This window comes from Bicyclus anynana, chromosome 19 (genome assembly GCF_947172395.1).
Source record: "Bicyclus anynana chromosome 19, ilBicAnyn1.1, whole genome shotgun sequence".
Lineage (NCBI taxonomy): Eukaryota > Metazoa > Arthropoda > Insecta > Lepidoptera > Nymphalidae > Bicyclus > Bicyclus anynana.
In genome coordinates, this window is record NC_069101.1 from 2792957 (window position 1) to 2805530 (window position 12574).

The window sequence follows — 12574 nt, forward strand, 5'->3', positions numbered from 1 at the left end:
AAGCTAAACTCTAAAGTGTAAACTTGTTTGAACGTACCACAAAGAAAAATATGTTTCGTGCCTATATGATTCTGAAAATATAACGAAAAAATCTCAATTCAATTTTATTTCCAATTAATTGTAATTATTATATTGAGTCTGTAAAACGGATTCAGTCCAAAATTGATCAGAGCTGTGTATCAAAACCTCGGCATCTCTCTTCTACCAGCATAACTGACTCTGCTATACTATAAAACAAGGGCATATAGCTAAATATAACTCTGTGGTAATAAACACAGGCTTCTTTTGTTTCAAACTGTAAATAACCCCTAAACGATGATATGGTAGTTTGTGACTAGATCGTTGAACGGGGTGATTAGCAATGGAACTTAAAAAATACTGGATACGCACGATTCATGGTACAAAAAAAAAACTGAAATAATCTACGACTGTTGAGACTTGAGTCATAAATTGAATGCCTTAATTGTGATAATAATATATTTCTGTAGAAAATAATGCGTGTTTGTAGCGTTGCAAATTAATTTATTATGAGATTCAGTTGAATGCAAGGATTATTTTACTTTTAAATCTTTTTTATTGGCTTCACGACTCTGCGTTCTACACCCTTAGCCTCTGTCACTTTGTTTATAAAAAAAAATATGGTTGTTCGACTTTAAAAGTAAAATGAATCACGTATTATTTGCTGCAAACTATAGATCTAACGCATAAACGGAAATAAAGAAAAGAATTTTAAAACTATATTTCATTGTTTTATTTTTTCTATTAGCTTTAACTTTCCGAGAGTAAAATCAAGAAATTAAACCAATCAAGAAATTATACCATGTACGGTTAAAATATTTAAAAGAAACATATAGGTACAGCAATAACAAAAAACACAACAAGGTAGTTGGTAGATAGACATATCTTTTTATTTATATATATCTAAGAAAGCTATTATTTAAATTTAAAATTGCTTAAATTGCTAGTAAAGAACTGAAAGTATTGTTCCTTGATCCGAATATCGTTAATGCATTTTTCATGAGAAAATTTTAAAAATGCTTAGGTCTAGATATAACAAAGACTGATTTGTACCTGAAGATGCAGTTTTAAAATCCAGTCACAGCACAGAACAGAAAGCTAAATCAGATATATTATCATCTTTCGAAGTTTTCAGCACATGGCAAAAAGAATAAACTACAGAATTATCCTTGCCATGTGCTCAAAACTGCCAAAGACAATAAAACTTTTTTTTACAAGAATAAAAAGGCAAGGAGCATAACGGAAACAGCTTAACAGTAATTTTAACGTCTTTTCAATGTTTCTTTTTTCTATGTACATGTACAGCTACTAATTCAGACAATTTACGCCGACATTTACCTAAATAGGAAGTAGCTAGCATCTGTTGGTTCACAATAACCTCTCTCATGGCACAGCTGCTCGGGGTGGTAGATAAGGTGGCACGTGGCTCCGTGTAAATACTCCTTTGCCCCTTATCTGTTCTGTGGGATGTTGAAAAATAGGGAGTCGCGGTTAGCGCGGGGTTTTTACGTTCGTGAGTAGGAATAGGTAGCTCGTAGTATTAGGTACTCTTTCATGCCTTTGTTTTTTTTCCTGACTACAGTAACCAGGACCGCTTAAGAGGTTACAAAAGTTCTTTAAACTTTGAACTAGGTTATCAACCCATATTCGGCTCACTGCTTAGCACGAGTCTTCTCTCAGAATGAGAGGGGTTAGGTCAATAGTCCACGCGGATTGGCAGACTTCACACACGTAGAGAATTGCGAAAATTCTCAGGTATGCAGGTTTCCTTACGAAGTTTTTCCTTCACAGTTTGAGTTTGTTTGATATTTAATTTCTTAGAAGGCACATAATTGAAAAGTTGGAGGTGCATGCCCCGTACCGGATTGGAACCTACACCCTCAGGAATTTGAGGCAAGAGGTTATATCCACTGGGTTGTCACGGTTCTTAAAATAAGCCTTGCACTAACTTGTAAACTAAGCCTATTGGAAATAAATTAATTTATAACACAAAGAGCACAATTTTTGCCAAAAAGTTAAATTAAGAATATGTTTTTTTTTATCGGTAGGTAGTAAATACACTATTTTTTAATAGATTAATAAGTCCTGCTTATTAATCTATTAAAAATATCAGCTGCCCTGAGGCCTGAAAGACTCATTTGCCTTTACTTAGACCTTCAACAATACAGACCGAATCACAGCGATGCTACTAGACGGTAGTCATACTTCCTAGGACAAGTTCTACCTATTAATTTGACTCTTATATTAAACTTGCACCTCTTCCAAATAAGCTTGCATCGCCATAAACCTTCAGGCAAAGAGTATAAAATCTTTGCCACCAGGTGAAAATAAGTATAAGTTGTCATTGAATAAAAATTATAATAAAAAGGCTAAAAATAAAATAAAATTAAATTAAAATAAAATTAAGTGTCCTTCTCTGTATAAGAAACTCGAACCCGGTTCCTCAAAATCTATAGTCGTAGTTGTTAACCGCTACAACAATGAGGCATTTCAATTTGAGCCCCATTTGTTCTGCGCACGTTTACAAACAATCTGCCCTTTATTTTAGTGCCATGTTACTAACGATACGGAGACAGCTGTTGTCACAAATGTTGAATTATCGCTAATGCCTCTGATCGCCCCTAGCGTCCTTCGCTGGGGGATCGATTGGGTGCAATTTATGATTACGTATCATTATTAGACCAGATACAAGACCTCTGTGGTGTAGCGGTGTAGGTGGCAGATCCTGGGTCTGTGTAGAGCAAAACAGTATTATTTTTTCGAAAAATTTACTTATCTATTTTTTTTAATTTTCTTAGAGACTTAAGTACTACCTACCTACAGTCGTACAATGAATCCTTAGTTTTAGGATTTTCTGAGTAATAGGTAATATTTGAGCAGTAATTAATAAAATATTGTATTCTGGTAATACATACGCATAGGCGTATATAGCGGGTGGGCCGGGTGGGCCGGGAATAGTCTAGAAGACTTCTCGACTTCTCAATTTGAAATTCTATGATGGACGCCTTAATAGTAATAATTTTACACAAAATATCAAATAATAATAATTATAACTTTTAATAAAGAAAACCCTTTCGTAATAAAGATTTTGAAAAATATTTTAGGACCTTTTCTGATACCTATACCATAGATAAAAAAAATAATAAAAAGTCGAGTCGTTTCCGTCCACAAACATTGCTGACGAAATTTTTATAATGAGTGTCGACTGTCGACTCTGTTCAGTGATATGTAGGCCCACCCCAGGAAATAATCCTAGATACGCCAATGTACATACGATATATTTTTAAAAGCTTATGTACAAAAGATTACCTATTAAGCACCTGTAGATTGATTTTAAAATTTAAAGTGCGCTCTACACTCGCGGCGTAGACTCCAAAATTTCAGTTTGGTTTATTTTGGTTTGTGGTTTGCACTTTTCAACGAGAAGGCTGTTGACGAATTCATGAAAGATTTTGAAGATAACTAACAAGCCGCGAACGCCTATATCAGTTCACAGCGTTTGCACCGCGAGTGTAGAGCGTGCATAAAATTAATTGTTGCGCCACCTATTGACGGGTAGAAAACTTTTTGAAACCCAACTTCCACCACTAGATGGCGCTGCGTAGAGTATCTGGCTTGGAACATTCTTCAGCTAGATGGCGCCGTTTTTCTACATTGTCTATGACAACTTTTAGCGGGAAATAAAAATAACCTACTGTTGACAATTACTTTATTGCTTGCGATTATTCGAATCTAATATTAATAATTGCGCAGAATTGTTAATAAGTAAATAATTTAGACAGTCCATTTGAGGCATCTCGTATCCAAGTGTGTTCCAAGACATCGTACGGAGCAGTATCTAGCACCACAGGATATACAGGTATAGTTAGATGGAAATCCACATACAGCGCAGAAATGGCGGTCGGGAAATCTGAAAAAGAATGATTTTACATTTTCTTAATACAATTTTCTACTCTTTAAGTGTTATTACTTACATAAAGTTCAATTGTAAGGTGTTTTTACGTTAAACAACATGATAAATATTCTAGAACTAGGATGTCAGAGATTATATTGTAAAGATTTTTCTCATTATCATAAAAAATCTCGTTGTTTTAGGTGTATAAATTTCATGATTTTAAGATTACAACAATAAATATAATTATTTGTATGAACAAAAGAATATAAACATCAGTTAGTAAATAAGCTTACATATTATGTTTAATGAAGAAGCTTTGCTATTTTACAAATTGTAATATTTGCATTTAATATAAATTGAGTACCCCAAACAAGGCTGTAATATTGCTTTCATTTTATTTGTATCAAACATTTAGTAAATTATAGCTATTTTTTGTATATTTTACTCATCAGACGTAAAATAATAAATAGTCATTCTAAACAATACTAATTGAAATTATTTCCACAATCTTGTTATTTTTTTTTTATTTTTATTTATTCGGGCAAAAAACAGTCATTACAATAAAAGTTTTACAATCAAATATTTCTTAGGACACAGACAATGCATTGCCGAAATGTTGTGAAGCATGATCAGATTTACTTAATTTTATAGTATAACTAGCGGACCCGCTCAAGCTTCTCTTTCACTTATGATGCACTTCTTCCCTATCCCTACCCTACCCTGCTTCTACCCTACTCCTACCCTACCCCTACATTACCTCTACCGTACCTCAACCTTAAATACATATGAAATTGTAAAGTACTCACTTGGACGGTCCAACTTGAGCCGACAAGTAGTTCGGTGGATCCGGTCTGAAACTTGCATCCTCCTCGACTAACTGAGCAAATGTCTTTCTGAATCTCATTTTGTAATACTCAGCACTTTTAGATTTTTTCTTTCTTGTCGGTTTTTCATTGGAATCTGCAAATTTGGGCACCTTTTTTGACATAACCAGGTCAGCATGCGGGTCTTCGTGGAAGTTATCCTGTTCCAATGCTTCAACAGCTTTCCGAGCTCTCCTTTTTCTCGCTGCATCGTCTAAAACTCTCCTTTTCTCTACATCTTTGACTCTACCCGACTCTCTTGTAGACATTTTTGTGGCTTGTTCTGTAACACACATACAAATAAAATGTTAGCTTGAATAACCAGCAATACCAATTTGACACATCAACTGGAATTTTCTATTACTAATACACACACACACAGTCAGACATATAATATACAGTTAATTTTTCATACATAAATAGGAAGTTCTCAGTGGCGTTCATAACATTTTTAACTAGGGTAGGCATTGTAAAAGCAAAATCCAACTTGGCTTAGTTTACAAGAACTTTTGAAAGATAAACTAAATATACAGGTATATTTATTACTTAAATCGTATTAGGTACTTTGTAAGTGAATATATTTTTACATTTGAGGGAAGTATAAAAAATTTCGTTATCAACCCTTATTCGGCTCACTGTTGAGCACGAGCCTCCTCTCAGAATGAGAGGAGTTAAGCCAATAGTCCACCACGCTGGCCCAATTGGCAGACTTCACACATTTAATATACTCAAATTTAATATGATTTTTTTTTAAATTTGCACATTCAGCTTACAAATTAGGGATAAAACGACTGACCTGACTTACTGGTTACTTTATGAAATTAATAAATTATAATCCTTTATCGTGCACTGGAATACTGAGTTGGTCCATCAAGTCGTCAACTCGGGCTTGCAGTGTGTCAACAATGTCAGACGAGATGAACAGATGTGTTTCGTCCAGGTCTTGAAGGATAAACTTTCTGCCGAGTGCGAGTGTCTCATCCAGGTGGAGCAAGAACTGTTTCATCGCTGGATCACTGGAAAGAAAGACATAATATTGAGTATTATTGAGTACATAAGACAATAGAGCAAACATAGGTAAATAGATAGATAGATGAACATAGATATTACTGAGGAAAGAAGACATATTGAGTATTACTGCATACAGAAGTCAATAGAGCTAATATTATATAGATAGCTAGATAAGTATATATATTACTCAGCATTGAGTATTAGTGAGCAAAGAATAGAGATATTGAGAGATGTCCAAAAAAAGAGGACTGAGCGCTGATGAGAAGAAAATCAGGATGTTGGAGATATTCCATAAAAGCAAGGACTTTTTTCAACTAAAGGTACTTCAGTTCTTAATCAACCCCTTTGTTGCTATTTGTAGACAAGTCAAATTCGACCAAAAAATAAGGGTAAAGTTACATGAATTTTCATTCTTTCCAGGAATTAGAGAAAATAGCTCCCAAAGAGAAAGGAATAACTATGCAATCAGTGAAAGAGGTAGTTCAGAGCTTAGTTGATGATCACCTGGTTGACTCCGAGAAGATAGGCACTTCTATCTATTTTTGGTCTTTTCCAAGGTAATATACTCTCGTCATATTAATGAGGGCGGATAATTGTGCCCCTGATTATACTCAGCATTTGAGACCGAACAAATTGCAAGTTTTTAGACAATCAATGCCTAAAAAAAATTAACTTTATTTTTATAATAATAATAATAATAATAATAAAGCCTTTATTTGCTGAATTTATAAACAAAATATTATTACAACATATCATTGACACTGATTCATTTCTTCAGCTTGCCCTCGGGCATAGGCCTCCTCCAGACACTTCCATATTTCTCTATCTCTTGCTTTCCTTCTCCATGTGTCTCCTGCTGTCTGTCTGAGGTCATCCTCCCATCTTTGGCAGGGGCGACCTCTTTTCCTTTTTCCTATCCTAGGATACCACTCTGTCACATCCCTGGTCCACTTATCCCTTTTATCCCGCATGAAGTGTCCTGTCCACTTCCACTTAAGCTTCTTAATTGTTACTGCCACATCTCTGACCTTGGTCTTGCTTCGGATAGTAGAGAGTCTGACTTTGTCTTGTTTTTTTATATGAAGCATGCTTCTTTCTAGATTATTTTGGCATGTTTTCAGTTTCACAATATTTTTCTCAGTCAGACCCCAGGTTTGGCAACCATAGGTTAAGCATGGCAAGATACAGGTGTTGAATACTTTAGACTTGTCTGATATAGGGATATCTTTATTTTTCATTACTTCCTTAAGGGACCAGTAGCTTTTCCAGGTGTTGCATATTCTCCTGTCTATTTCCTTTGTGTTTTGTTCTCTCGGTGATATTGTTTGACCCAAATAAATATATTCATCAACATACTCCAATATGTTTGAACCCAACTTTATATCTTCTTTCTTACAATTAGTCATTACTTTTGTTTTGTTGGTGTTCATGTGTAAACCGACTTTCTCACTTTCTGTGGCTAGTTGTTGTACCATTATTTGGAGTGATTTTGAGTTATTTGATAGTAAAATAAGGTCGTCAGCAAACCTCAAATGGTTTAGATTTTTTCCATTTATATTTAGGCCAAAGTTGTTCCAATGTAAGTTTCTAAATATATTTTCGAGTACAGCAGAGAATAGTTTGGGCGATAGTGGGTCACCTTGTTTTACTCCTTTTAATATTCTGAATTCTCTTCCTGGTTGTTCCAATTGTATTTTTGCAACACCGTTTTTATATATTTCTTTTAAAATGCGTACATATTTTTGTTCAACTCCTTGATCCATTAAGGCTTCCCATAGTTTATTGTGTTTAATGGAGTCAAAAGCCTTGTTATAGTCTACAAAGGCTATATATAAGGGCATACTATACTCATTATATTTTTCCATTATCTGTTTTATAACATGGATGTGATCAAGTGTTGAGTACCCACTACGAAAGCCTCCTTGTTCCCTTGGTTGGTGTTCATCCAGAGTGCTAGATATTCGGTTTAGTAAAACTTTTGAGAATATTTTATATAGATTTGATGTAAGGCTTATGGGTCTGTAATTGTTAATGTCTTCTTTACTTCCTTTTTTATAAATCAGGATTATTGTGCTCTGTGTCCATTGTTTTGGCACTTCTTCTGTATCTAAGATATTATTAAAAAGCATAGTGAGGGGACAAGTTATTATATCTATTACATTTTTAAGAAGTTCGTTTGTTATGCTGTCATCCCCTGGTGATTTGTCCTTTTTTTGGGACAGTATGGCTCTTCTTACTTCTCCGTTTAGGATGCATGGGATAGGTTCTTCGTTTTCTTGGTCATTGTTGGTATCTACTTCTTCAGTAATAGCATCCCAGTAAAGGTCTTCATAGAAATCTGTAGCTAACTGGTTTATTCGTTTACGGTTTGTTATTTTTTTGTTCCTTTTATTGTTTACTCCAGCTATCCATGTCTTGCTTTCTTGTAACACTTTTAAAGCTTTGCGTACACCTCCTGTTTCATTAATAAAGTTGCTTATAATTTTTTTTCTGTATGATTTCCTGTGATTTCTTATGGATATGTTTATATGTTTGCTTATTTTGGCAATTTCTTTCCTGTTGTTTTTCTTGTCTACTAATAGTGTTTTCCTCTTAGCTATGAGGTCTCTTGCTTCAGACCCTATCTTGTCTGTGTTTCTTATTTCAGTGTTAAATTTTTTGTTTAAACTGTTCAAGGTCGTTTCAATGCAATCATAGTTTTTTTGAACTGATTGTGTCCTATTAATACCCTGTAGTGATATTTTAAGTGTTTCTATTAAGTTTGGTGGCATTGAAGTCTGAATATGCCTTGTCTTTCTATTAATATGTTTTCTTGATATTTTTGGTGAAGTAGAAGATATTTTTCCCCTCAGAAGACGATGATTTGTATTGAAATTAAATTTGTTGACAATGTTTACATCTTTGAATATTTTTGGTTTGTTTGTGAGTAGGAAATCAATTTCATTTTTGTATTTTCCATCTGGGGAGATCCATGTCCATTTTCTTGATTTGCGCTTCTTATAGAATGTATTCATTATTGAGAGGTTATATTGCAACGAAAAATCTAATAATAACTTTATTTTTAATCAACTTTAATAAGGGGGTTCTTTATTTGATCTGTTTGTAATGTAGTTTGTATGCCCACAACTTTCCAAACTACTGATCCAATTTAGATGAGGTTTTTGTTATTTAATTGCACCAGGTAAGGTTTTAGTATATAATTTGAAGGCAAGCTGCCAATCAGTATATTGTAGACAGTTAGTGCTCCTTTATAAATATTGAGGTTTTTTGTGGACTGTCTCTACCAAAGGACTATGGAATCAGATAACAAATCAGCACCTATATTAGAATTGAAACTATCGTGAGTGTTGTTCTTATTATTTTTTTTATGAAACACAGCTAAAACTCATGCTCATCTGAGTTTGGATCGTGCCGCGTTGCAAGAACCAGATCAAAACCAAGGGCCCCGTATGGGTTCAAAACTAGTCTTACATAAACATACTTTGAAGTTGTATCACGTGAGTTTTAGCAGTGTTTCATAATAAGTTAATACAATAACAAAAGCTACCCAATTATTTTTATAGTAAAGCAAATAATAACAAGAAAAGGAAGCTTCAAACTCTGCAAAGTGAAGTTGATGAAACAACCAAGAAATTGAGAAAAGCTGAAGATACTTTAACTAAGGAATCAGTAAGTAAAACCTTAGGTATCAATATATAGATTATAATCTGTATAGATCAGTATATATTACTCAACAGGTTGGACGGGAACCTAGCGATGAGAGAACTGAGCTTCTGGCAATGTTGGAACAACTTACAAAACAAGAAAACAAACTTAAAAAGGAGGTGCAAAAATATAGGGACTGTGACCCCGAGTATATAGCTCAAGTGAAAACTGAAATTGAAGTTAGTTTAAACTGCAATTGAATATTTTACATTTGTTGATACTGGTTTTGGGTATATACATTTTTAGTACCCATGTACAATTTCATTATCAAACCTGGGTACCTAAGTGCCTACTATGATCAAAGAATTCATCTGTTAAAATTTTCAAACTTAATGCTTTAACCATGAAAGATTACAAACAGACTTACTTTGCTTACTTTACTTCTTGATAAGAAAATTTATTATTTTTCTGCAACAATTGCTGGGCATGGCAAATTTTGCAGGAAATGAGTACATTTTCTTACCTATAACCAGGTATACTAAAAATAATACCATTTTTCTAAGGATTATAAAACATCTGATACGTGAAAACCCTAATACTGACTGCAAGGTTCTCAGTTGAGTAGGTAAAGCTCAGAAATATTGGGGTTTTGAGTTGAGTTACGCTCAATTCATAATTCATTAAATTCCCTTATAATAAAAAAATGGCTTTGTATTCTGTTTTTAAGGACTTGAAAACTGCAGCAAACAGATGGACGGAAAACATATACATAATCAAGTCATACATCAAAAACACCTTTCAAATGGAGAATGATACCATTGACCAGAGCTTTGGAATACCACCAGATCTAGATTACATAGAAGATTAATTTAATACCATATTTACTGTATAAAAAAAAGATTGTTTCAAAAACAAAAACCTCTTTTCAGCTATGAAATTACAAAGTGATACTTAATTTGTTCATTTCCTTTTATTAATTGTTTGATATTTTCACAGTGGTGTCTTGAGTTTGTGTATTATATTTACGATATCTTTAATTGGAGGAATTAAAGTTCATTAGTGTATAATTATTTTTATTTCATCATTCTTTGATACAAACCAATCCAAAGAGCAACACTAAGATGTGATGGAAATCAGTTTTCAGTGTTCGAAATTTAGCCAAGAAAGCTAGAATACAGCATATTAGGAGATTTGTTAATTGACTTACTCCTGATGCATAATCTCTAACCAACAGACAAACGGCTCAATGTCAAATGATAGATTGCCAAGTAACAATTTAGGAGAAAGAAGAAAAAATAAAAGTAGTAAAACAAATCCTGCTGTGAAATACAGCCCCTGTAGCCAAGTGGCTTGTTGATTCTCTGTCTACAACTGCTAACTCTTCAACTAAAAAAATGTATGGGAATGACATTTGCTATTGACAGGTCATGCGATGAAGATCTGTCTCTACTCTCATTCATAAATTTTTCTAGCTAATGTTAGTGATCGATCAATGTGACACTTGGCTACAGTGGCTGAGAGACGAATATCTTAGCATTGGTAGAGAGAAAAACACCAAGCAAAGTCCAGGACTTCTACGACGTACAGACTAGCTACAAAGCCATTTTTAGTTAGTTCATTTGTTAGGTCATAATATTTATTCACTTTTAAACTGTGGTCCTTCGGAATGTTATTCTATCAATTTTTTGCGTAATAATTCCTTGGCTTTGATAGCAGTGAAAGTGTTGGTCTGTTAGGTTGTTTTGTAGTGGCTGTTATGCATGCATGCATATGTTATGTAGGCTTATAATAATGTAAGTAGTTTTGCTGAACAACAAGAATGTGCTGTTCTTGTCTTAGTTTCAATTATCTATATTATATGAGCAATCTGTACAAAGGGTAAATGAAGGCCTGGTTGTAGACATACATTTTGGCTCTAGAAGTTACGCCAATGGTTCAATATGAGTACCAGATCACTCTTTTAGGCTGAAATAAATAAAGTAAAATTAGCCTTAATGATTATTTACCTCCGCTAGGAGATGGCACTAACAGTAGAAGTATGTCAACACATCTGATGAATGGGCACTGTACAGGGTATTGAGAAACATGTTTGAGCCTTCATGACCTTTGTATTTGCATGACCACATTTGTGTATTCCTGCACTAAAGTCATTATGCCAGCAATAGATTATCATGAACAGACTTCTTTCTTGCTTGTTTTATAGTAATGTAAGTTATTTTAAGTATATATAAATTTCCTAGCTTAAAAACACACAAGCAGTAAGTGTTGATGCTTTATAACCTATCACCTATCAAAAATAAGTAGGTAACTGCTTAAAAAAGTGGATGCAAGGCAAGTACTTTTGGTAAAATGTTTGCGTGCATCTTAGATAACGTAAATCGTACAGAAACACTTCTGGAAATGTGTAAATTCAAGTGGAAATTTATTATGAGCTTATTACAATTCGCGCTATATAAACGTACCATTCAACAAGAACTCCTTTCATAACATTCACCATGATGCATTATTATGTTCGCTCCCCAAACAATTGGTTTTTTCACAACACAACTTCTTACTTTAGTCTATTTCAAAAATCAAAACTAGCAAATCGCTACACAAAATCACCACAAAAGTCACACACACAGATTAGTAGACAAAACAAAATAAAATATTGATCATTGATCACACTTCACAGATTAAATAGATACTTGTTATGCGATTTGCGACCTCAGAGTACAGACTAACAGTGAACAGGAGCACAGATTAATATACAATATAGATTATCTATGATTCTATAGTATCTATGGATATACTATAGACCATAGACTTAGTATATCTATGCTATAGACAGACTAGAGCTTTATAATATAGACTCTCAGACCAATTACAAAAGGAACTAACTCGTTAGAACCTTAACCCCTCTGTCAAAGATCAAGAATCAACAATCTTCATAAACTGTATTCACGATCAAGTAAAAATTTAATCAATCATTTGATAGTTAATTTAACATTATCACCCTATTCCCGCCAACCGGCATTAGAACAGCGTCGTGTATCTAAACCACATATCCCCTTTCCTTTAAGGAGGGAGGCCTACCCTGTTGTGGGCAGTTAAAACATACTGATAATCATGAAATATCTGTCTGTTTATCCGTGTTATTCTC

The 12574-nt window shown here is 33.9% G+C and overlaps 3 protein-coding genes across 3 annotated transcripts; 1 reads left to right on the forward strand and 2 right to left on the reverse strand.

The window, feature by feature from the left end:
- Window positions 1–3713: 3713 nt before the first annotated feature.
- Window positions 3714–5045, reverse strand: LOC112055219 (zinc finger HIT domain-containing protein 1). Its single transcript, XM_024095238.2, has 2 exons — window positions 4720–5045; window positions 3714–3928 (listed from the first exon to the last, which is right to left on the reverse strand). The coding sequence occupies exons 1-2, from the start codon at window positions 5043–5045 to the stop codon at window positions 3793–3795; spliced, it is 462 nt and encodes a 153-aa protein (XP_023951006.1). The 3' UTR covers window positions 3714–3792.
- Window positions 5046–5581: 536 nt separating this feature from the next.
- On the reverse strand, window positions 5582–12086 carry LOC112055220 (general transcription factor IIH subunit 5). The gene is made up of 2 exons (XM_024095241.2): window positions 11895–12086; window positions 5582–5792 (listed from the first exon to the last, which is right to left on the reverse strand). Exons 1-2 carry the CDS (start codon window positions 11927–11929, stop codon window positions 5606–5608), a joined length of 222 nt encoding a protein of 73 aa, XP_023951009.1. The 5' UTR covers window positions 11930–12086; the 3' UTR covers window positions 5582–5605.
- On the forward strand, window positions 5727–10561 carry LOC112055218 (meiotic nuclear division protein 1 homolog). Its single transcript, XM_024095237.2, has 5 exons — window positions 5727–6107; window positions 6208–6344; window positions 9351–9456; window positions 9525–9671; window positions 10160–10561. Exons 1-5 carry the CDS (start codon window positions 6018–6020, stop codon window positions 10298–10300), a joined length of 621 nt encoding a protein of 206 aa, XP_023951005.1. The 5' UTR covers window positions 5727–6017; the 3' UTR covers window positions 10301–10561.
- Window positions 12087–12574: the final 488 nt, after the last annotated feature.